The sequence below is a fragment of the Canis lupus genome, chromosome 24 (assembly GCF_048164855.1).
Source record: "Canis lupus baileyi chromosome 24, mCanLup2.hap1, whole genome shotgun sequence".
NCBI classification, from domain to species: Eukaryota; Metazoa; Chordata; class Mammalia; order Carnivora; family Canidae; genus Canis; species Canis lupus.
The window spans coordinates 28,651,646-28,676,062 of record NC_132861.1 but is presented as its reverse complement, the minus strand read 5'-3'; the positions used below and the strand labels follow the sequence as shown (position 1 = coordinate 28,676,062).

Genomic DNA, 24,417 nt, shown 5'->3' with positions numbered 1-24,417 from the left:
GGCAGAGGGAGAAGCAGGCTCCTCACAGGAAGCCCGATGCAGGACTCAATCCCAACACCCCGGGATCACAACCTGAGCCAAAGGCAGATGCTCAACCACTGAGCCAGCCAGGTCCCCCTAATTTTTAAATTTAATGTGACTTCAATAAAAATACCAATGGATATTTGTTTGACTAGGTAAGTTGATTCTCAAATTCACATGAAAAAATAAATGAACAAGAAAACTTCTGAAACTTCTGAAAAATAAGACTACTAACAGATGCTAAAAATATTGCAAAACTATATAATAGTTAAAACAGTGTAGTTCTGACACATCAGATACAGACAAGTCTACTGAATAAATGAGAAAGGCCAGGTATAGACTGAAAAGCACACTGCAATAAGATAAACAACAAAGTGGCATTTTGAGTTAGTGGGAGAGGGGAATGGATTATCCAATAAATGATGGTGGCACAGATCATTAGACTTCTGGAAAGACAAAGGTGGATCCCTACTCCTACTTCACAACACATAGCAAATTAATTTCAGATATATCAAATATTTAGACATAAAATGAAATTATACTCGGATTAGAAAACCAATAGGAAAATATTTGCATAATCTCATCTCTCAGACAGCCTTTCTTTTTTTTTTATTGGAGTTCGATTTGCCAACATATAGCATAACACCCAGTGCTCATCTCATCAAGTGCCCCCCTCAGTGCCTGTCACCCAGTCACCCCCACCCCCCGCCCACCTCCCTTTCCACTACCCCTTGTTCATTTCCCAGAGTTAGGTGTCTCTCATGTTCTGTCTCCCTCTCTGATATTTCCCACTCATTTTCTCTCCTTTCCCCTTTATTCCCTTTAACTATTTTTTATATTCCCCGAATGAATGGGACCATATAATGTTTGTCTTTCTCCGATTGACTTACTTCACTCAGCATAATACCCTCCAGTTCCATCCATGTTGAAGCAAATGGTGGGTATTTGTCATTTCTAATGGCTGAGGAATATTCCATCGTATACATAGACCGCAGCTTCTTTATCCCTTCATCTTTCAATGGACACCGAAGCTCCTTCCACAGTTGGCTATTGTGGACATTGTTGCTAGAAACATCGGGGTGCAGGTGTCCCGATGTTTCACTACATCTGTATCTTTGGGGTAAATCCCCAGCAGTGCAATTGCTGGGTCATAGGGTATCTCTATTTTTTTTTAAAGATTTTATTTATTTATTCATGAGAGACAGACAGAGAGAGAGAGAGACAGGCAAAGGGAGAAACAGGCTCCATGCAGGGAGCCCAACGCAGGACTGGATTCCGGGTCTCCAGGATCAGGCCCTGGGCTGAAGCAGCGTTAAACCACTGAGCCACCCAGGCTGCCCGGGTATCTCTATTTGTAACTCTTTGAGGAACCTCCACACAGTTTTCCAGAGTGGCTGCACCCGTTCACATTCCAACCAATAGTACAAGAAGGTTCCCCTTTCTCCACATCCTCTCCAACATTTGTTGTTTCCTGTCTTGTTAATCTTCTCCATTCTCACTGGTGTGAGGTGGTATCTCATTGTGGTTTTGATCTGTATTTCCCTGACGGCAAGTGATGTGGAGCATTTTCTCATGTGCTTGTTGCCCATGTCTATGTCTTCCTCTGTGAATTTCTGTTCATGTCTTTTGCCCATTTCATGATTGGATTGTTTCTTTGCTGTTGAGTTTTTTTTTAATATTTTATTTATTCATGAAAGACACAGGGAGAGAGATGCAGAGACACAGGCAGAGGAAGAAGCAGGCTCCATGCAGGGAGCCTGACGTGGGACTCGATCCGGGACCCCAGGATCACGTCCTGGGCTGAAGGCAGACGCTCAACCACTGAGCCACCCAGGGATCCCTGCTGTTGAGTTTAATAAGTTCTTCATAGATCTTGGATACTAGCCCTTTATCTGATATCTTCTTGCAAATATCTTCTCCCATTCTTCAGATAGCCTTTCTAAATATGATATTATATCCAGAAAAAAGATCTACAACTGTTTTAAAATTAATTTTTCATTAAAAAAGATATAAAATTAAGACAACCCATTGGCAAGATTTTTGTAACTCATATTAAAGGTAAAAGGACAACCATCATCTTATATTATATGGTCTTGGTCCTCTAGAGAAGTTTTAAAAGTATTTTTTCCTACAAAAAGGTGGTCGAACTCTGTGATCAGCAAGAGAGAGACTTGGCAATTTTTGAGCAAAAAAAGGAAGTGGGAGGCAGTAGGAACGTCAACAGTTAAAAGAACAAACTTTAAAATTAGACACAGCTGGTTTAAATTGCAGCTCTACCACATATCAGCTGGGTGGTCAAGGGCAGTATTTCTTTTAATCTCACTGAACTTCAGTTTTCTTATTTACAAAGTAAGAATACTAAGATCTTTTTCATAGGTTTGTTTTAAGGATTGAATGAAATGCATACAATGGGCTTGGCTGAGTGCATGATATATAGTAATCTATAAATATTACCAATATATTAAGAAAATAATGTTTAAGCAGCTACAAATATTTAAGAAGCTCCAAAATACAATAGAGAAATGTATCTATGTATAGGATGAATAATTGGGTGCCACAATACTATATTCTGAAGAGGCACCTTCTGGGTTAGAAGTCTGAAATGACATCACTAGTTAGCTGATTCAAAGCTCTCAATAATCCATTTATAAGCAGCATTATCACCAATTTACGGTTGAGAAAACTAGGAAACCCATCCTTCCAGCTGTTCAGGCCCCCAACCTTGGCCCCCTTGGAGTCAGCCTTGACTTCTTTCTCTCTCATACCCCACATCTAATCTACTAGTGTATATTGTAGACTTCAAATATATATTCATATTTTAACCACTTCTCATCAGTCCTCATGTGACCGCCTTAATCCAATCCCCTACAATTGATCTTCCCTGCAGGAAAAACTCCTACCCTTGTCCCCACACTACTCTTCACTATAACCAGGGGGATCCCGTTAAACTGTAAATTATCTTGCCTCTTCTATCCTCAAAAACCTGCAATGACTTCCCATTTCACTCAGATCAAAATCCAGAGTCCTTATTTCAAATGCCAAAGTCCTTATTTCTGCATAGCAAAGGAAACCATTAGCAAAAATTTAAAAATCAGCTATAGCATGGGAAAAATATTTCCAAGTCATATACCTGATAAAGGATTAATATCCAAACTATACAAAGAGCATATATAATTCAGTCCCCCAAAAAAAATCTAATTAAAAAATGGGGAGAGATACTGAATAGACATTTTTACAAAGAACATATTCCATGTTCCATTCCATATTCCATTCCATATTCCATTCGAATGGTCAATAGGTACATGAAAAGATGCTCTATATCAGTAATCATCAGGGAAATGCAAATCAAAACCAAAGTGAGATATTACCAGACACGTTAGAATAGTCATCATTAAAAAGAGATAAGTGCTGATTTTGTGGAAAAAAAGAAACCCTTGTGCACTGTTATACAGTATAGATTGGTACAACCACTAAGGAAAATGGTATGGAGGTTTCTTAAAAATATAAAAATAGAGCTACCATCATATGCTCCAGTAATCTCATTTCTGGGTATGTATCCAAAGGAAATGAAATCACTATGTCAAAGAATTATCTGCACCTTCATGTTCATTGCAGCATTATTCCCAATAACCAAGATATGGAAACAACCTAAGTGCCCATCAGTGAGTGATTGGATAAGCAAAATGCAGTGTGTATTATGAGATATTTATTATTCAGCCTGAGGAAAAAAAATTATCCCATCCATTTGTAACAACATGCATGGAATTGAGAGTGTAATGATAAGTGCAATAAGCCTGACAAAGACAAACACTGTGCGATCTCTCTTATATATGGAATCTTAAAGAAAAAAAAAAAAGAAAAGAAAAGAAAGATAAAACTCATAGGAACAGAGTAGAATAGTGGTTGCCAGGAGTTGGGGATGGGAAGAAATAGCAGAGGATGGTAAGAGGGTACAAACTTTCAGCTGTTAGGTAAATAAGGTCTGAGGATCTAATGTAAAAGATAGAAATTAAAAAAGAAATCCAAAGTTCTTACTATGACTCTCAAGACCCCTCATGGTATGGGCCCGGATCTCCTCTCTGACATCCTTTCTTCCCACCCTCCCTTCTGTCTTTCCCATTCAGCCCAGATGGCCTCCTTGCTGTTCCTCAAATATTGTAGGCAAGCTCCTGCCCCAGGGCCTTTGAAGGAACCTAGAAGGCTCTTCACCAACATCTGCATGCCCTCCTCTGTATTTCTTTCAGGACTTTACTCAAGAACCACCTTCTCTGGGCCATGGGTGCATGAGGGTTTAATGACACTCTCCTCTCTGCTTTGGAACAAGTTTAAATATTTCCATTTAAAAATAGGTTTATTTAAGTCGACTTCTCAGAGGGGCTCCTTCCAGCCATCTCATCTAAATCTCAACACTGCCCCCAACAGTCCCATATCCCCAACCCCTGCTTTGTTTTTCATTCCTCTTCACTGTCAAACATTATCCTTATTTATATTATCATTTATCTGCCTACTTTCTAAGATGTCAGCTCCAGGAGTGGATAGATTTTTTATCTGTTTTGTTTGCTGCTGTCTCTCCAGCACCTAGCACAGATCCTGATAGGAAAGAGGTGCTCAGTAAATTTTTGTTGAATAAACAAGTGTATGAATGAGCTCAACCATTCTCCTAAGATGTTCAATGATTTTATTTGGTAAATTCTGGTCTCCTTTGGAATCTCTTGCTTTTGTTCTTTGGAAATCCCTGGTAGACTTCATAGACATTATGTAGACATATCAACACCATATAGACACCGCCGTCATTTCCAGGAAAGCTGAGAACCCCACTGTCATGCAAATGTAATCCATGATCTGAAGGATGAGGAGGACTCTAGGCTCAATTCCATTTTTTTTCTATCCCTTTTCTGCTTTTCTGTGCAGGGTACACACAGATATCAGGGCTCTTGAGGAACAAGAGAGTATAGATTTCATTACATATTCCATACAAAAGGGAATAATTCTGGGCCTGTTCTGAGGCCTGTCAGCAACTCAGAGTCAAGAGGTCTAAGATACATCACAATCTCAGACCTTGGCACCAGTTTATGATATCAAAGGAAGAAAAGAGTTCAAAGAAAGCTACTGATCCCAACTTGTCACAGAATAAATTGGCAAAAATAAAGAACCATGACTCTATGAATTCAAGGTCTGCAATCTGCCATAGGACTTAAGGCATAGATTTAATCTGCTAATAAGTGGCTTGTGGAGTATTTCCCAATGACAAAAATTCACAACATTCTAGGTGACTCATGGGAAAAGACAGAGAACACTATCCTGGACAAAAAGACTTACTTGCTATATGTTGGCAAGTTGAATTTAAATAAAATTTAAAAAAATAAAAAATCCTTAAAAAAAAAACTTACTTGACATTTCCAATGGGATTCAATTCTGACATTCATTGAATATCACCAGGAAGAAGTTACATCCTTCTGTTGATTCACCACAGCTACCTATGTTAGGTACTAGGAAACAGACAAGGTGACATCTACAGCCTAGTAAGGGGCATGAGCTCTGTGCCAGTTGTATTGTATAGGGAGTTGGGTAGTGCCTAAGAGGAGCAATGTTCAGGTAAGTACAATCACCTGAAGAACCCAGTGGTTGAAGAAAATAATTGAATAAAAGACTCATTTGCTTTAATTAGGGGAAATGAATAATGAGATACCACCAAAGTTGAGAAAAATTATATGTGGATTAATGCTTTTCTTATAATTCCTTTGGTTGGATTATTAGAGAGAATACAAGAAAGCCGGATGGAGGGTCATTACAAAATGACTTGCAATTGGACATAAGAATAGCTAAACAAACAAACAAACAAAGAATAGCTAAACATTGTGTAGGTCAAAATCACAAACCATATGAGACATGAGATCACCAATATCCACAATAGATATAATTCTTTTTTTTTCACAACAGATATAATTCTAAATCATATATGTTTCTGTCTTTGAAAAAGTCATGAGGAAGGAGAGAAGAGTCTAAAATGACAACCTCTCAATACAGCAGGATGGCTGGAAGAATAGGTTCAACTCCTGGCTCTGACACTTGATGGATATGTACCATTTAGTAAGTTCTTTAGCCTCTCTAAATTTCAGTATTATCCATAAAATTGAGCCAATATCATTATCTACCTGAAAGAACTGAAGTTATGAGAATTAATGAGATAATGCATGTAAAGCATTTAGCATACTGCCTAGCAGATAGTATGCACTCAAAAAGTTTTATTCATAATATTGTAACAATGCGGTGGGGGCAAAATATCCTGTCTGGGTCACAGACTTTTGGAAAAACAAGTGCTTCCTTATGAACAGGAAATAGTCTGGCAGAGGTTATGTGAGAAACGATCTGGCCACACTCATTGCCTCTGTCCCTTACTTCTAGTGTCTTTCTACTGACTTTTGTTTGCTATATGCAGAGTCAGATGAAATGTCATGATTCAGTTTTGATCTACCCACATTCAGGAGATCAGAAGGTCTACAGAGCAGATCACATACTGGGAATCAGGTCACAGTCACTGTTTACCATGTGATCTACAGGAGGTCACCATTCTCTCCTAGAAAGCAGTGACAGTCCTTGTAAAATGCCAGTTGAGATCATGACACTCTACACCTCCTATGAGAAGTTGTAAAGTGATGGACCCACTATATTAAAACAACAACAAAGGGGATCCCTGGGTGGCTCAGCGGTTTGGTGCCTGCCTTTGGCCCAGGGCGTGATCCTGGAGTGCCCGGATTGAGTCCCAGGTCGGGCCACGTCGGGCTCCCGGCATGGAGCCTGTTTCTCCCTCTGCTTGTGTTTCTGCCTTTCTCTCTCTCTATCATGAAGAGATGAATAAATTTTAAAAAACTTTAAAAAAATAAAAATAAAACAACAAAAAAGTTTTGTAACAGCTAAGTATCAGGATGCATAGTGGTTATGTTTGCAGAGTGATTTTCAATGCAGTGTTAGCAAAGAACTGCTCCAGGACAAAGGAAATTCTATTCAGGAGCTATTAGTGAGTGAGGCTGCCGCTGGCCATGGTTCTGAAAAGCCATCTCTGGCTCACAAGCCAGAGTGGCTGGGAGTTACCAGCGTGTGGGGCTGCTATGGAAGAGTTGACTGTTATTTTCAAACCAAGAGCTGCTGACCATGGATCTGCAAAGCCTTCTCTGGTCCAAATAATAGCTATCCCTGGTCACGACCCCCGGTGGCTCAAACCTGTTCTCAGTGTTTAAAGCTTTGCTCTAGCTGAAGTGCCTTCCTCTTTCCTTTTAAACTCTAGTTAGCTTTTCCTTGATTCTCTGGCTAACTGAAGCCCTGAGGATCATTATGATTCAGAGGGTTCAAAGAAGCAGGTTCAATTTCAAGATTAATTTGGATGTTAAGATCTGAACAAGGTGAGTCTATCTTTTCTGGATCCTCAAGATTGCCAGAGATCTTAGTTTGCAGCAAAACAATAGCTTAAATTAATAGAAGAACAGATGTGGGGGACCTTCCACACAAAGAATGACTTTTTTTCTTTTAATTTGTTAAATCATTCACATTCATTTATTGCCAGGCTCCTGTTAGATATTGGGAGATGGGATATGAGGGCAAATGGAGGCTATCGTGGGCCTGGAGACCTGATCTAGTCCGGGGTCAGGGGAGACGTCCCCAGAGAAGAGCAGGCAGGGGAGGGAGACAGAGGGGAATGGTGCTGGGCGGGGTTGGGGGCGGAAGGGTCCCAAAAGAGGGAGTAGCTGGGCGAAGGCCCTGAGACGGTGAGGAGTTTGGCGCGCTTGAGAGCTGGAGGAGAGCCGGTGTGGCCAGAGCGCAGGGTGCTGGGCTCAAGCAAGGTTCCCTATGGACTTGGGTGAGCAGTCTGTGGTCAACCTCTGGACTCAGATCAGATCAGAATCATGGTTCCTAGTCTAAATTTCATTAAAGGTGAAGTTGCGGGATTACTGTCATCAGTGATTTATATTCAATATCTATCCCCTATTCACTCTCAACTTTCTTTCCTCATCCTGTGTAAGATAACACTCTTCCTTTTATTCCTGACCATACATCCAAATTGGAACCGGTTCAAACACTTTTCATCTCTGGTTTTGCTTCCAAATACATGCAGTGGGTAAAGCCTAGTGAAAAAAAGTGGGAAAATATAATTGGATAATTCCATTCTCCACTAAGATCCTGGCTCCATATTTCAGCTTCCTTTTTATAAACAGGTGGTTAACAACTGATGTCATGAGACAGCCATGTGATGGGTACAGCAGGAAGCAAAGAACTGGGCAGGAGTCCTACCCACAGGCCTTCATAATCTAAATATCAAGATCTGCACTCTTCAGGGAATGGAGATCTATAAATAGCAGTGTGATATCATCACCTTCTAGCCTGTTGCTGCTCAGCTATCAATTATTTTTTTAAAGCTTACAAAAGAATTAATAGATAGTGGTAAATTCCATAGCACCATTTAACCATAAGCATGCATGTGCATGCGTGCATGCACACACACACATGCACACTACAGACCAATAGATTTTAGTGGCTACTTATTAGAATGAAGAATTCATCTATCCAAAAGCCCACTTCTCTGACTGTGTGCCAGAGCTCTTGTATCTAACTTGTCCCTAATGCCTACTCCATGCTTAGAGGGGTAGATGTGTTCCTCTCGATAATTCACTGGCATTGTATATAAACAAAGTCTCTATTTTTTTCTATAGTGAAAAACTCAGGGTTTAACCTTGAATGGTAGCAGCCTGTGAACCTTTAAAATAGAAAGGAACTCTAATCCTCCTCATTCTTGCCATAAAGTGAGGCCTAGATTGGGCATGGCAGGAAAGAACCTGGGAGTAAAGCCTCCAGTTCCACATGACCTTGAACAAATTTCTTGACCTTCTCCATCCTGCTACCCAAGCAGTGACTCTGTATTATACACATTAATTCTGCATCTGGAGAGAAAGTCTCCAAGAGGATAAGTGTTGCAGTGACAGTTTTGCAGGAGATGAGAGAAGAGGGTTGTCCTTGGGGCACATCCACAGCCCCTGAGACAGCACCACCAAATGGACTTCCATGATCTCAAGCTCAGCTCCATTAAGTTCCTAAATGGTGCTAACCCTCAAGCTGATCTGAAGCAGCACGCCAGCCACCTCAGAAGGTTGCAGAATGTCACCTTTCCCTAGCGACCTTGGATTCTTAACACTTCTTTTAAAAATTGGTGTCTGGTCTCCATGAATAAATACCAAAGAGGAAGAGAAGAGGGTAGGTGGGAAATAAAGAAAAGATTCTGTTTAAAAATGTATATATGTGTGTATCTACATTTATATAAATAGCAACCAAAATGGAACATGGAGGGGCACATGCTATTTTAAGGACAAGCTGCAGTAGTAAAGTAATCTCCTGAGTGATGCTACTTTCTGGCCACATGCCCTCGCGTCCAGGCGAGGCTGTGGTGCTTTTTATTCTAGTCACATTGAATGCCTCTTGCGAATCCATCCATCTTAATCAGCACCTACCATTCGCAGCAGCAACCCTGCAGTCAGGAAGCAGAGGAGCAGACAGCAGGAGAGGACGGGTGTGAGGGCAGTGGTGAGAGGTGACGTCATAAAAGGAAGGAAAACAAGAAAGGGGATGGGAAAGAGCTGGTGAGGTGGGGGAGGAGGTGAAAGCCCAACTGGCCAGTCCCTCAGCTTCCACCTCCCTCATTCTGAATGGATGCTTCCTTCCTTGGTGTAACTCTCCCAGCCAGGTGGAGGGCTGAACGGCGAGCCAGCCTGGAGCCTGTGTCTTCAAGGGTGGACACACTGCAATGCTCAGAGGTTTGAGGAGCAGATGTCCCTACAACTGAAGCTCCTGATGCAGGGTGGATAGGAGGTGCATGGCAAGAAGAGGCCAAATAGCTGTCCTCTGCATCTTCCCTCTGCTCTGCTTCCTCTGCTACTTGCCTCACCACATGCTGGGAGGCCCTATATCATGGAACAGCCCTGCCCCAGCTACCTGACTCATTCATATACCCTGAATCCTCCTCTTTTGTCCTTTGGAATGTGTCCATTGGAGTTTCAATCACTTAAAGGCCAGGATCTCCCAAAGGAAGTCTAGGGCTCCCCACCCCACATAGCCATAGTTACACAAGCCCCACAACCTCAGTCTTAGCCCACCCCATGCAAACAGTGTGGGGCCCTAGAGTGAATTCAGAGCTCAAAAAAAACTTGTGCCCATCAAGCCTTGGTTTGTCCTATCATAAGGCCTAAATCCTGCCTACTATTTCACTCAACTGCAATAGTCAGAACACACTAGAAACTATAATTGACTGGGTTCCTAAAATCCCTGCCAGCCCTTGGGCCCTGACCCTAACCCCTGGCTGGGAACTGAAGTCCCTCTGCAAAGCAACCCACAAGGTAAGGTGACCACTCACCAATGTCATCATGCCAGGGAGCTCCTAAGATCTAAGCCCCTGGGGAAATCAGTACCAATCTGAATCTAGCCTGAGCTTGTTGTATGTCTTCAGACCCTCTTGTATTTTAGTTACTATACTATCTTAACTGGGCCAACACCCCAGGCCTTGTTCCCAACTTTCCCAGCTTTGCTCCTGAAGGTGGCACTCAGCAAAGCCCTCTGGAGTTTGATGTTTCCCAGGCAAGACTTGGCTGAAGGCCTTAACCTGGGACTAGTGGGGGGTTCTGGTCATCTCAAAGTTCAGAGTAAGTAGGAGACCAGCAGGAGGCTCTCTTTCAGAGGGAGTACAGAGGGGTCTCTGCAAGGTAACTGTCCTCAGGCCTGGTCAAGAGGTTGCAGCTGCTCTAAGAACCAAACCTAGAAATCAGACAATCAGAGTTAGAGGTGACTTATGTGTTATTTCCACATTATCTCTTAATGTGAGCCTGAGAGGTTTAAGGAGACTAAATGACTATGAAGTGCTTATTCTCTGCTTATATGTGTGTATTTATTTAATCATCAGAACAATTAAAGACAAGAAAAATCATACCCATTTACAGATGAGGAAGCTAACTCAGAGGACTTGGGTAACTTGTCTGAGCTCCAGGACTAATCAATGGTAGAGCCAGAATGCAAATAAAAATCTACCTAATTCCAAAACTCATGATGCTCCCCTCCCTCATTCCAGGAAAAGGACAGAAATAGCATGAGGATGAGAGAAGAGGAGATGAGTGGGACACACAGAAAACAAACTTCCTGTATCACAATCTACATCTTTGTCAAGACTGTTTTAAGAGATAAGGTTGACCCTTGAGTTACAGTCTCCAGTCTCCCATCAAGGACTGCTTGTATTTAGACAGTATTGCCTAAGAACCTGGGTGACATAGGCTAGAACCACATGACAAGAAGCCTTAACAAATAGTGACCATGGAAGATATAGACAAGAAAGCATTTTTGTCTTTGCTACCAGTGTGTGCTGGTAAGATGCAGGAGATGGGAAAAATCCATTTGTAATGTATTGAATTTGGGGTGTTAATTTGAAAGGCTGAACTAGAAATCAAGAAAGCTGCTTCATTGGAGGCTGCAGCATGCCAGAGAGTGAAATTAATGGAGGAAGAGGAGCCTCCTTCATTGGAGATGCCATGAATATGAGAGAGGTAAGCCAGCCAGGGGTGGAGCTCCTCTTCCAAGGAATAGGGAGTGAGGGGCCTCAAACAGTCCTTCAAGTCATTTTCTTGGTCACCTTCAATGAGAGGGCTTTGGGGACATCCCATGTTCCCCATGATCAATCTTCTCAGTATTTCTAAGATATTTCCTTGTTGTGGACCCCACAGCTGAGGGCTTTGAGATCTCATATCCTAAGGAAAGGTCACACACATACACACACACACACACACACACATACACACACAGCCACTGAAATGCTGTACACTCAGATCTGATATCCAGCCCTTTCAGGAAACCACTCAACTATTGAGAATCTTAGGAAAGCAATGGGTACTCTGTAGGAAAAAAAATATCTAGACCCAGTTACCTGCATATTTATATTCGATGCCAAGGAAGAGCCCTCTGCTCCAGAGAGTTTCGCTGGACCAAAACAAGCTTCTGCTTCTAGAGACTGTCTTTGGGGAACTGGATAGGAATATCAGCACCCAATGAGAACAGAACCTAATTCCATAAACAGTACTCTCTAATGGGGTATGGATGGGAGCTTTAATCTGCTTTTACTCCAACTTTTCTCTCTTTACCATCTATCACAGATCCAAGTTATCCCCTGAGATTCTCTTGAGAATGTCTTTAATCCAGCTTCAGTGATGTTCAGCACCAGGAACACACTGAACAAGATGTAGCAGGGCAGGGGGCTGAGCACTGTGACTGGGGGGAAGGGGTTGACCCACTCTACTTACTGCATGGGGTAGTTGTAAGGATTAAGTGGAATTATGTCTATATATCAGTCAGGGGTCTCCAGACAAATAGAACCAGTAGGATATATAGAAATACACAGAAAGGAGAGTGATTATAGGAATTGGCTAACACAGTTATGGCAGTTGAGAAGTTCCATGCTCTGCTTTCTGCAATCTGCAGAACCAGGAAAGTCTGTGGTATAATTCAGTCTGAGTCTAAAGACCTGAGAACCAGGTGCAGCAATATTCAAAGGCAGGAGAAGAGGGATATCTCAGCTCAAGGAGAGAGAACAAATTTGCTTTTCCTTCACCTTTTGTTCTATTCAGCCCTTCAATGGTTTGGAGGAGGTCCACCCAGATTGGGGAGGGCATTCAGCTTTATTGAGTCGACCAATCCAAATGCCGATCTCTTTTGGTGACACCCTCACAGACACCCAGAAATAATGTTTCATCTAGCACCCATGGCACAGTCAAGTTGACACATAAAAATAACCATGACAGTCTATAAATGCACTCCACAAGGTTAGTTTGTTCTTGAGTCCGTTCTCCTCCTTTGGGAACAATTTCACTGGGCCATGTGACAGGGTCCTATTGATTAGGAATTAGTATATTATTCCATTGTTTGATGGGGTTTTGAGAGGTTGTAAATCTGTACACATTCATACACACATACCATTCATCAATTACCTTCCCTTCAATTGGTTTAGCTCCAGGGGTTGAAATCTCTTTGACAATACATCTTCTCTTTGCTGGACATGGTCAGGTGGGCATTTAGTGAATGTGAGTAGATCATATAAAAGACCTCCAATTTATCCTTACCGTGTGTCTTTGGGAAAGTCACTCTTCCGCTTGGGCCTCAGTTTCCTTATCTATATGTATGATAAGAGAGGTTAAACTAGATCTTCTCTAGATCTCTTTTCAGGATTAACATTCTGGGATTCTAAGCTACCCATCCATATAACTATAAATGGAGAGAGAACATTTATCTTTTTTTTTAAACAATTTTATTTATTTATTTATGAGAGACACAGAGAGAGAGAGAGAGAGAGAGAGAGAGAGAGAGAGGCAGAGACCCAGGCAGAGGGAGAAACAGGCTCCATGCAGGGAGCCTGACGTGGACTCGATCCCAGGTCTCCAGGATCAGGCCCTGGGCTGAAAGCGGCACTAAAATCACTGAGTCACCCGGGCTGCCCAGGAGAGAACATTTAAAGGAAGCAATACCTAGAAAGTTAAATACCTTTCTTTAGTAATCATTATTTATTGTCAATTTCTCAGATTAATAATATTTTTCATAAATATTGATTAAAATATCCTTTGTAACTAGTCATGACTGTCTGTTTTCTATGAAGAGGCCCTTTCAGGGGTGTGCAGAATTGTAGGCATGCTAAGTTTCCTATTAGCTGGGTGTCCAACACTCTAGAAGGCATTTTCTTCCTGTCCGTGATTTCTGTTCTTTCCTGACAATATTTTCTGACTGCTCCCAGCTAATTTGAGGAAAGGCTTTGAATTGTTTTTCTCTGGTCTCTGCTTTTTTTTTTTTTTCCCTTACATTCTTTACATACGGCAGAAGTTAAGTGTGAAGAAGTGGAACATATCTCTACACTGCTGAGAGCAAGAAATAAAATTTTCCCAATTACAGGTTTCCTCTGTAATTTTCCTCTTTGAAGAATAATAAAACATTACACCCACCCGTTTGCATTCTCTTAGCTTCTTGTCTCCAGTTTAAGGAGAAGGTGTAAATGGAAACATACATATGCTGTTGTGTGAAGACTGCTCTGGTCCATAGAAAAGAGACTGGCCTTGGGGGAAAAAAGAGTCATAAGCAAAGATGTCTTTATAGTTCTTCCTCAAGCCACCTCATATGTACTGACTTTCATATCTTCTCTACACACTTTATTATACATGACCCCACTCAGCAAAGACTTACAGAGTGCCTGGTATATGTCAGGCTCTGTGCTTGACCCAAGGACTACAGCAACCGCAACAAAACCTTAGAATTATCTCATCTTTTCTGTGTGTTGGATGCTATTCTAAGAGCATGCTTTCACTCACTCAATCCTCAAGACAACCCTACCAGGTAAGTATAATTACAATTTATTTTGTGTCGATTGAAGAGATGGAGCACAAATTAACCCATGGCCAGACAGCTAGTTAACTGGAAGAACCAGCATGTAAACCCAGTTCCAGGATGGAACTCCAGAGTCTATGCTTTTAGCCTCCTCAGAATATTGCAGACCCTGCCTTCTCCCTCTAGCTGGCAAGATAACCATATGAAGAAATAATTAAGGCACCACAGGTAAAATGTCTTCTTATAGCCCAGGGTTGTGGAGAGGAGGCCACTGCAGGTAGAGGGAATAGTACATACAATGGCTTGTAGACAGGAACCTCTGTAGGGAGACCATGAAAAGCAATGAGCATGCGGGTGAGGTAAGGAATATTGATTGGGTAGTATGTAGTTTTTATGTGTCAACTTGACAGGGTCATGGGATATCCAGACATTTGGTCAAATATTATTCTGGGTGTTTCTACGAGGGTGTTTCTCAGTAAAATTAGCATTTGAATTGGTAGACTGAGTAAAGCAGATTGCCCTTCCTAATATGGGTGGTCCTCATCCAATCCAATAAATAGATCAAAAGGGCAGACCCTCCCTGGAATAAGAGAGAATTCTTCCTGCCTGACAGACTTCGAACTATTTTTTTGTTTGTTTGTTTGTTTGTTTGTTTGTTTGTTTCTGCCTTTGGACTAGCACTGAAACATCAGCTCTTCCTGGGTCTTGAGCCTGCCAGACTGGAACTATGCCATTGGCTTTCCTGGTTCTCAGGCCTTTAGACTCAGACTAGAATTACACATCAGGTGTCCAGGGCCTCCCAGCCCTCCAACTACAGATCCGGGGGCTTATCAGCCCTCCATAATTGCATGAGCCAATTCCTTACAAGAAACATCTGTCTCTGTCTCTGTTCTCTATCTCTTTCTGCATCTTCTATTGGGTCTGTTTCTCTGGAGAACCCTGACCAATTCAAGTAGGAAGTGTTGAGGGGAATAAAAATGAAAGGCAAATTGTGTCCAAATGAAAAGTGATTGAGATCATGGATGAGAAAATAAACAAAGCTGTCTCTAGCCCTTCCAGAGAATTCCATGTTAATAAGCAGCCAAGGTAAAACTCTCAGAGTGTCAGGCATGATCAGGGCAAGTGGGGGACATGGGGAAGGGACTTCACAAAGACCCATAAAATAGCACAATGAGAGGCATTTGCAGTCCTCCTCACAGAATGTATTCTAGAGCTGAAGGGGAATTTATAGAGATCCTAATCCTACCCTCTAGTTTATACAAGAGAAGGATGGGGGGATCCCTGGGTGGCACAGCGGTTTGGCGCCTGCCTTTGGCCCAGGGCGCGATCCTGGAGACCCGGGATCGAATCCCACATCGGGCTCCCGGTGCATGGAGCCTGCTTCTCCCTCTGCCTGTGTCTCTGCCTCTCTCTCTCTATCTGTGTGTAACTATCATAAATAAATTTAAAAAAAAAGAGAGAGAGAAGGATGGGGCCAGGAAGAGGAGGCAACTGGTCTGGGGTGATGCCTGTGTGTGCAGCAAAAGGATGTCCCCAGCTCTCCCTGAGACACCGTCCAGAGCTCATTCCAAAGATCATGCCTCCTCCCACTGACCCAGCTGGCCCTGCCCAAAACACATCCTAGAAAGCTTCCCTGTGGTGTAAAGAATGGGGAAGAGTAGCCGCACATGCACGCGAATATACACACATACACACATCCCACGGTTGTCACTTTGAGCCTAATTGTTTTAACACCAGCTGTCAGGGCTGCAAAATTCTTCTCTGGTACCAGTGACCTGCAAGATCTAGAATAATGAGGATGTGTTTAAAAATAGTCCAGATTCCTGGAATTCACCTTTCCTTCTCACCCTCCCTTCTCCATCTTACTGACAGGTCTGGTAAGAACTCCACTTCAAATTTATGAGTACAAAGCCAAAAACTATGATTCAGATTTATTAGGAATGGAAGAGAAAAGTAGTGGACAAGAGCAGGAGCTGATGAAACAGGGCCTTGGGCTGTTTGTCCAGCAAAACAGGTTAGAAAACTTGGCAGAGGATCAAACCCAGACTCCAGCAGATGGACTCTCCCCAGCTCTCCAAGTAGGGTGCCCATTTCCACTGCCCCCAGCCAGGCTTCAGTTCCCCTAGGCAGACAAGCACCTCAACCCCTATGATCTGAACACCCCTTATTGGTGTTAGGCCCACCAGCTCCCTGGAGCCCAGCTCAGACCCCACAGACTCTGCTCCCTGTCTCCAAGCAGCATGGCACTGAGGAATAAGCCACCTCTAAAGTCAAACGCAAGGTCAAATCCTGGCACAATTGCTAACTAACTGTGTGACTTGACAGTCAAATTCCTAAATCTCTTGCAATCTCAATTTTCCAACTATAAAATCTAGCTCCTATGATTGTTCTAAGGTTAAATGTGAAGTATAAATTATCCTCTACTCCATGCCTAGAAGTTACCAGAAATCCTCAAATATTTGTTCCTTTACTTTCTCTTTGTATGCCCAGCTGTCTTACTCTTTCAAACACACTTTGGTAATGTTAAGTAAGGGAAATTTCAGTCAGAAGGAGCTACTATGTTTGTGAAGGGGTTCAATCATGGTGTTCTTTATAGCATTGAAAACCTAAAGGCAAGTTCTATGTCTTACCTTGAGGAAATGGCTAAGATTTATTTCTGAGGCACCTAGGTGGCTCAGTCACTTAAGCATCTGTCTTTGGCTCAGGTCATGATCCCGGGGTCCTGAGATCTAACCCTGTGTTGGGCTCCCTGCTCAGTAAAGAGTCTGCTTCTGCCTCTGCTCTCCTTGGGTGTTCTTTCTCTCTGTCTCTCTCTCATAAGTAAATAAAATATTTATTAAAAAGAAAAGAAAGATTCACTTCTATGAAGTTGTATGCAGGCATTCAAATTCTATTTTATTGACATGAGAAAATGCACATAAAATGATGTCAAGAGAAAAATTCAGCATGAAAATTGTATTTATAATATCATCTCATTAATGTGAATGAAAACACTATAATAAAATTAGGCAAAATGTTGACAGATTGGTAATGAGTAGAGGCCTTATCAGTGAGAGTTTTCTCTTCATTTGTACTTTTTTATTCCCAGAACAAAATGTTTAAAGAAATAAATGAATGGTCGCCAGATTTTTAGTTTCAAAAGAGAAGAACAGGGCTGATACTGTGGGGAACAAAAAGTCTCTTCCCAGGCACCAAAATAAATTAAAAGTTCTGAAAAAAAGCTGTTTTCCATATTTAACCAAGTAGTGAGGTAGCCCAAAGAGTTGGAGGAGATGAATCTTGTTCTACAGCCAGTTTGACTGGTTAAGAAATGAGTTGAGGGTAGGCTTTAAAGGAGTTGGCTCCCATCCTACAGACGAGATGGGCGTGACTGCATGCAGACAGAACCTGCCAGTCACTGTGGGACAGCATGAGACACTCAGCTCTAGGCCATGGTGAAAGGTGAAAGGCATGGGGCAGGGTCCAGAAAGCATGAGACAGCATGAGACACTCAGCTCTAGGCATGGGTGAAAGGTGAAAGGCATGGGGCAGGGTCCAGAAAGCTTCTCTGGGATTTAAGACCTACTAGGACAACTCTTGTGTTGCTTATGAACAATTGAGGATTCAGAGAAATACAGGAGAGTAAGATGTCTGGCCGCATTGTTTCCATATGACTTGTCCAGACCATGAGTTTCGTTAACAGGGATTTCATCTGTGCAAACAACCCAAAACTCTGTCCCTGGAGGAGTTAGGAGCACCTCACCCAACACACTCATCTTACAGATCAAGAAACAGACCCATGGAGGTAAAGTGTTTTTTCCGAATCATGGAGTCAATTAAAGATGTACTTTGGATAAGAATCAAGCCCTCTTGACTCCTAATCCTGTCTTCTTTCTACCAATTCTGGATGGTGAAGTCCACATTTTTAGAAGGTTGTTTGAAGCTCTATGGAGAAGGGGGCAGAAGCAGAGGCTGATGCAGCCCTACTGCCCTGGCACCCTCTAGTGAACAAACAAAGTCACTGCAGCTAAACTCCCCACAAGGCTGAAACAGGATCCAAATGAGAAACAAGCTAACCATGTATCACAGCATACTGTTTTCTTCCTCACTGAGCACATAATTGCATTTCCATATACATATACTACATGTTTTGGAGCATCATTATTCTTTCCTAGAGATTCTTTCTGTTGTTTCCTCTCCTCAAGCCTTTGCCTTTCTGCATAGGAAGGCATACCCCTCCCCCTACTTAAACCAAACCCTACACATATCTGAAATCCAGATCTAGGCAGAGGAAAGAACAGAACAGCTGCTGGGTGTATATGTAATGATTTAGCACATGGGAAATGAAAAAATGGAACTAACATTTATTGAGCACATGCTAAGTGTTAGATACCATACATGTATTTTCTTCTCTTACTGGAAAACAACCCTGTGAGAAAAGAACCCCATCGTTTTTGATGGGGAAACCAAAGGTCAGAGAAGTAAAAAATGATCTGCTGAGAGTCACCCAGTTAGGAAGTGGTCTCCTTATAACACACCGCCCTGAGGCTCCCTCAAATAACAGCTGAAGGAAACAGTGAGGAAGGGACAGGGTCTTGATTCTCAGAAGCTCCAACTATTATCTTATTGACAACAATAAAAGTTTATGCCAACTGAGTAGAAATGTGTCTGATGAGTAAAGAAAAATTCTCCTCTGCTTCCTGGAGCTGATCCCCGGGTGGCAATTCTGGGCCAGCCAGGTTCACTCTGTCACTGCCTCTGCATCCATGGGCCTCCACAAGGATGAGGGACTGCTATCACTGCTGCATCTCGGGAACTCAATAGAGTGAGGAAAGGAGAGCAAAGAGAGATTCCGTGTGCTGAAGCAAAGCTGGGATGAGGCAAAGAAGGAACTTCCTGCTTCTGCATGCCTCAGAACCTCACTGACAATGAGTCACCACAGCATCCCTGGCTGGGCTTCTCAGAGCCAGTCAAGAGCTAGCAACATGTAGGCTCTGGATCTCGTCCCACTGACAACCCAGGAGACCTTGGGGTGCTCATGTCCCTTTGCACTTCAGGCCTCCTCAATCCATACACCCTCTCTCACCACCTCCTTGCTCCCCACAGCACTTCCTTTCAACAGACCTATGGTTTCTAATCAGATCTTTGGGATTATAAGGATAACTCTGCTTTTCTTCTCTCATAGATGCCTTAAGAGGATAAGTCCATGTTCTTACTGCATGGGTTCCAAAGAATGTAGACTCATCCTGAGTTCTTGTCAGGGAAGTACAAATCACTTCAGAGCACTTCTGCCTCTGTGCACTTTGTTCAGGGCATGCCCCAGCCAGGAATGCTCTGCTCTCCCCTGTCCTGGAAGAGCCAGCACAGTCCTCCACAAGGACCCTCCCCTCTGAATTCTTAAAGCCCTCTATGGCATACTTCCTTTGTATTATAATTACTTGTGTCCATATAGAATCATCCCTCCTAGACTGAACTTTTCAGGGGAAGAATCATTCAGTATACTGACATGGCAATTTTATAATCCTTGAAAAGACCAAGCACTCAGCAGTGTTTGTTATTCTCTTCACTGCTGGGGGAGAAAGGAATCGTAGAGAATATAAATTGACCAATATATATACAAAGTAGAAAGGAATAGATGTGGTAAACGTCCAGATCCCCTCCCACCGCCCAGCACAGTAGGCCCTCAGTAACATCCCTGACAGGTGATGTGCTACTGACAACTAATTCCTCCCCCTAACCCCTGACCATGGGATGGATCAAGCCATGAGTTCAGTAACCTCAAGCGTTGTCTTCTCCCATCCAGCCCCACCACCATCATGGCCAAGATGCCAGCTCTGTACTGAGCACAGAGAGCCAGGAAAAGGGTAAATAGAACACAGTCTCCATCTTCAGATTCTAGTGCCCATTCCAGCTGGGATGTATAACTCAATCTTGGAAATAATCTGGGTACAGTTACTGAGCAGGGCACCTTTGGATTGAAATTAGGGTTGTGTGAGATATTTGAACAGGAGGCCCCCATGAGAGCTCCAAAGCCCAGAGAAAGGAGGTGACTGGCCCAGTTAAGGGCAGTGCTGAGGGCAGACCCCAATTTCGCAGCACTAGGTTGGGGGCTCTATGCACTGTGCTGCCTCAGCTCACAAAATTCACAGCCAGGAAGGATTCAGAAGGGAGACTCAGCTGGGACTAAACAGGTTAATTCAGGAAGGACCACTTCCCACCCAAAGCAACTAAGCTTTGAAGTAATTAATGTATTTTTTTTTACTATGTATTTTTTCTATGGCAGACATTCACAAAACACAGATCAAGCTGCATAGCACCTGCCTGAGGAGTGATCACATTCTATCAGAGGAACAAGTACATCATTGTCATCATTGTCATCCCCATCATCACCACCTCCATCATCAGCACCATCAACCCCATCATTATCACCACTGCCATCATCATTACCATCATTATCACAACCATCATCACTATCAAGCCCATCATTATCACCACCACTACCACCATCACTACCAATGCCATCACTATCATCATCACCACCACTATGATCATCATCACCATCAACCATCATCATCACTACACCACCACCACCCTCAACTCCATCATTATCACCACCGCCAGCATCATCATCACCTCTATCAACACCACCACCACCACCACCATCACCCCATCTTCATCATCATCAGTGGCAGCTTTGGTCATCATACAAATACTATGTATGATACCTAATTTGTGTTAGCTCTGTGGGTCACATTCATCATCTCTAATCCTCAAATAATCTTTCAGGAATAGAAACTATGATCCCCATTTTACAAATGAGCAAAGTAAGGCTCAGAGAAGCCACACAACCTGCTCAATGTCATACTGCAAGAACTGGGATTCTGGAGTGGGTCTATTTGACTGCAAAATGTTCCCTCTTTCTGTTTTTTTTTTCAGGCTGTCTCCATCAACAAATAATTATGCTAACACATGATAAATGCTCTAACAGACACAGGTAAGGAACTCTGGGAACACAGAGAAGGGTGTGGTTAATCCTGCTTGGGATGGTGAGCAGGAAGTTCAGAGAGGAAGATAAGAGTTAAGGTGAACCTTTGGGAAGGCTTTTAAATTCTGGAGGAAAGAGAGATGGCCATATGTTTCAGGGAGAGGAGGGAACATGTACAAAAACAGAGAGTGGGAAGGAGTGTTGGGCAATGAGTATACAGAAGGTCCTGGAGCACTGCATGAGTAATTAGTGAGTGAGGGAGAACAGTGACAGCTGGGACCAGAATGTCCCCTGAGCTGCAAAATAGTTACGTCTATGAGTTTGGAGGAACATTGGGAGTCTGGAGCCAGAGCAGTGAGATGCTCAAGTCTGTCCTAAAAAGCTCACTGTGGGACGAAGATATATCAACAAGGATGTTTATTATTCTGATGTTTATAAAAAGTGGCAACTGCCTACCAGGTCAGCAATAAGAAACTAGTTAAAGGAACTCTTTGCTCACCCATACCACGGAACACCGTGCAGTCATTAAAATGAGAGTATGTATGATCCAGCAATTAATCTGAGTATATGCCCAAAAGAAGTGAGAGCAGGGGCTTGAAGAGATATCTGTACGCCCATGTTCATAGCAGCACTATTTACAATAGCCAAAAGGTGGAAGCAACCCAAGTGTCCATGAATGGATGAATGGATAAACTAAATGTGGTCTACACATATAACGGAACATCATTCAGCCTTAGAAAGAAAGTAAATTCTGATTCTGACACACGCCACAATATGGGTGAACCCTCTGGTTAAGATTTCACTCCTCAATAAAAGAAAAGAACTGCTAAGGAAAAGGCTCATTTTATGCCTATCCCTTTGCTTCCAGCCTGGGGTGCTGCTTTGATACTTGGAGCTGCAGCAGCCAATTTATGACTACAAGGGACAGTCAGGAGAGTCACAGAGACAGGGGTCCAACATCCTAATATTTTTAAATTGCTAAGTCATTCCTGGAAATGCCCATCTCCAGCATCTTATCATGTAAGATAATTAAGTGCCTTTTGGGCTTTTCTTTACTGAATATTCTGTTCCTTACCACCAAATACATCTCAAGTAATATGCCTTCCTCAAGACCAGGTGGTAATGGGAGAGCTTTGGTTGGTCTGGCAGCAAAGCCTGGGTCCCAAGGTTTGATGCCTGAAACCTGAAAACCAATTTGATGCCTGATAACCAATACTTCCTTTATAACAGGTCAGACTTCCTGAAGCCTTTACATGCACAAAGAAATAAGGCTGCTAACATAGTTGCCACCCAGTCATCAACACCACTTTGTCATCAATTTTTAAGAAGTTTGGCACAGAACAGATTACACCAAACCCACAGAGGAAGACAGGCTGGTGGAGCCAACTCTTCTCTACTCCACCCCAGCCGACCCCTCAGCAAAACACATCTGGTGAAAGATGCAGGAAGCAAAACAAAAAGAGGAAAAACTCTATCTGGATCTCATCTACTCAGATGAAATGGTGGGCCAGGTAGCACTGTGGGTACCTAAAGTTTATTTTTGTTGGCCCTGGCTTCATTCTAGGCTCCTTCCTCTGTCTGGGGTTGCTTCCCTTTCCTTGAGGTGGAAGAGGTAAAACTCAAGGAAGTGTGGCAACCAACAGGAAAGGAGCTTGAGGTCACAGAGGTGGATAGCAGGGCAGAGGTGTGTAGGCCCCAGAGCAATGAAACCAGGGCTAAGTGAGGAAAGACAAGGAAGCATGTGTCTGCCTTTTTCTGGCTGTTGCTTACAGGGACTGAACTGCATCTCTGACTGTTGCATTTGCTATAGGAGGAGGACAGCGAAGCCCTGTGTCAAACAGGGCCTGCCAGCTCTGCGTCTGTACCTCACTTGTGACACCTGTGGAGAAGCTGTGGTTTAACCAAGCATTTTTTCACAATGCCCTGTCCTGCTCAGAAACCCCACTGGCTCCCACTGTCTACAGAACCAAGCCCGATCTCTTTCACCCAGTCATCCACAGTACCCCACCACACCAGCCTTGTCTCCCACTTGGCTCCCCCTAAGGCTGGCCCTGGCTCTCAGGCAGGTGGGCCAGCACGTAAAAAATGGCGACTTGCCCCAGGGATTTCTCTGATTCCTTCTTCCTCAGATTGGAGCATCCCATCCCTTGCTGTGCTCAGTCTCTGGGGGTCTCCACAGGCTTCCCACAGAGTCCATCAGCAGACAGAACATACTGTCTGGCCTGAGATGCTGCTGGGAGCCTGTTGGAAGCCTGGGTGAGCCACAGGCCATGCTGCTCATCATGCAAGGCAATCCAGTCATAGGGCCCCAGGCCTGGTGATAAAGAGCACCTGTGTCCACTGCAGCCTGGTGGCCCTCCCAGAGCTGAGGGACACCACTTAGATGCAAGAGGACCTTCAAGCTCACAAAGAGCAAGGGCTAGAAGGAGTCATTCTTCTTAAACTGTTGTCTAAAGTTGTATAAGGAAGTTTTATAGCACAGACAAGAAGCCAGGCCCCCAGTTATACCGTTCTAGAAAGTCAATAGATGTGGGTTGGTTCTATTTCATAACTTCTTGGCCTTTGGCAAGTTGCTCCATAGTAAATCAATCTCTCTCTCTCTCTTTCTCTCTCTGTGGAAAGAGACAGGGCCTACTGGAAAGAGCATGAACTTTGGAAAAACAAATTTGGGTTCAAAATTGGTCCTACTCATTCTTCCTTCCACAGAACACCTGACCAGTATGCCTCAAAACTGTCAAGAAAAAACAAAAACAAGAAAAATCTGGGAAACTGTCATAGTCTAAAGGAGTCTAAGGAGACATGATGACAAAAAAGCAATGTGATATCCTGGACAGGATTCTGGAACAGAAAATGGACATTGGGGAAACTAAGGTAATCTGAATAAAATATGGATTTTAGTTGATAGTAATGTGTCAATATTGGTCCATTCGTTGTGACACATATTCCATACTAGCAAGAGGTGTTAATAACAGGGGTAACTGGGTATGGAATATATGGGGACTCTGCATTACCTTTACAATAATTCTGTAAATTTAAAACTATTC

The 24,417-nt window shown here is 42.9% G+C and overlaps 2 protein-coding genes across 2 annotated transcripts in view; one reads left to right on the top strand and one right to left on the bottom strand.

The window, feature by feature from the left end:
• Positions 1 to 24,417, bottom strand: part of XKR6 (XK related 6) — a 319,189-nt gene that overhangs the window by 85,152 nt on the left and 209,620 nt on the right. The gene's annotated exons all lie outside the window — the stretch shown is intronic.
• Positions 18,188 to 23,756, top strand: LOC140616550 (uncharacterized). Its single transcript, XM_072797175.1, has 4 exons — positions 18,188 to 18,193; positions 20,735 to 21,104; positions 21,325 to 21,382; positions 23,720 to 23,756. The coding sequence occupies exons 1-4, from the start codon at positions 18,188 to 18,190 to the stop codon at positions 23,754 to 23,756; spliced, it is 471 nt and encodes a 156-aa protein (XP_072653276.1).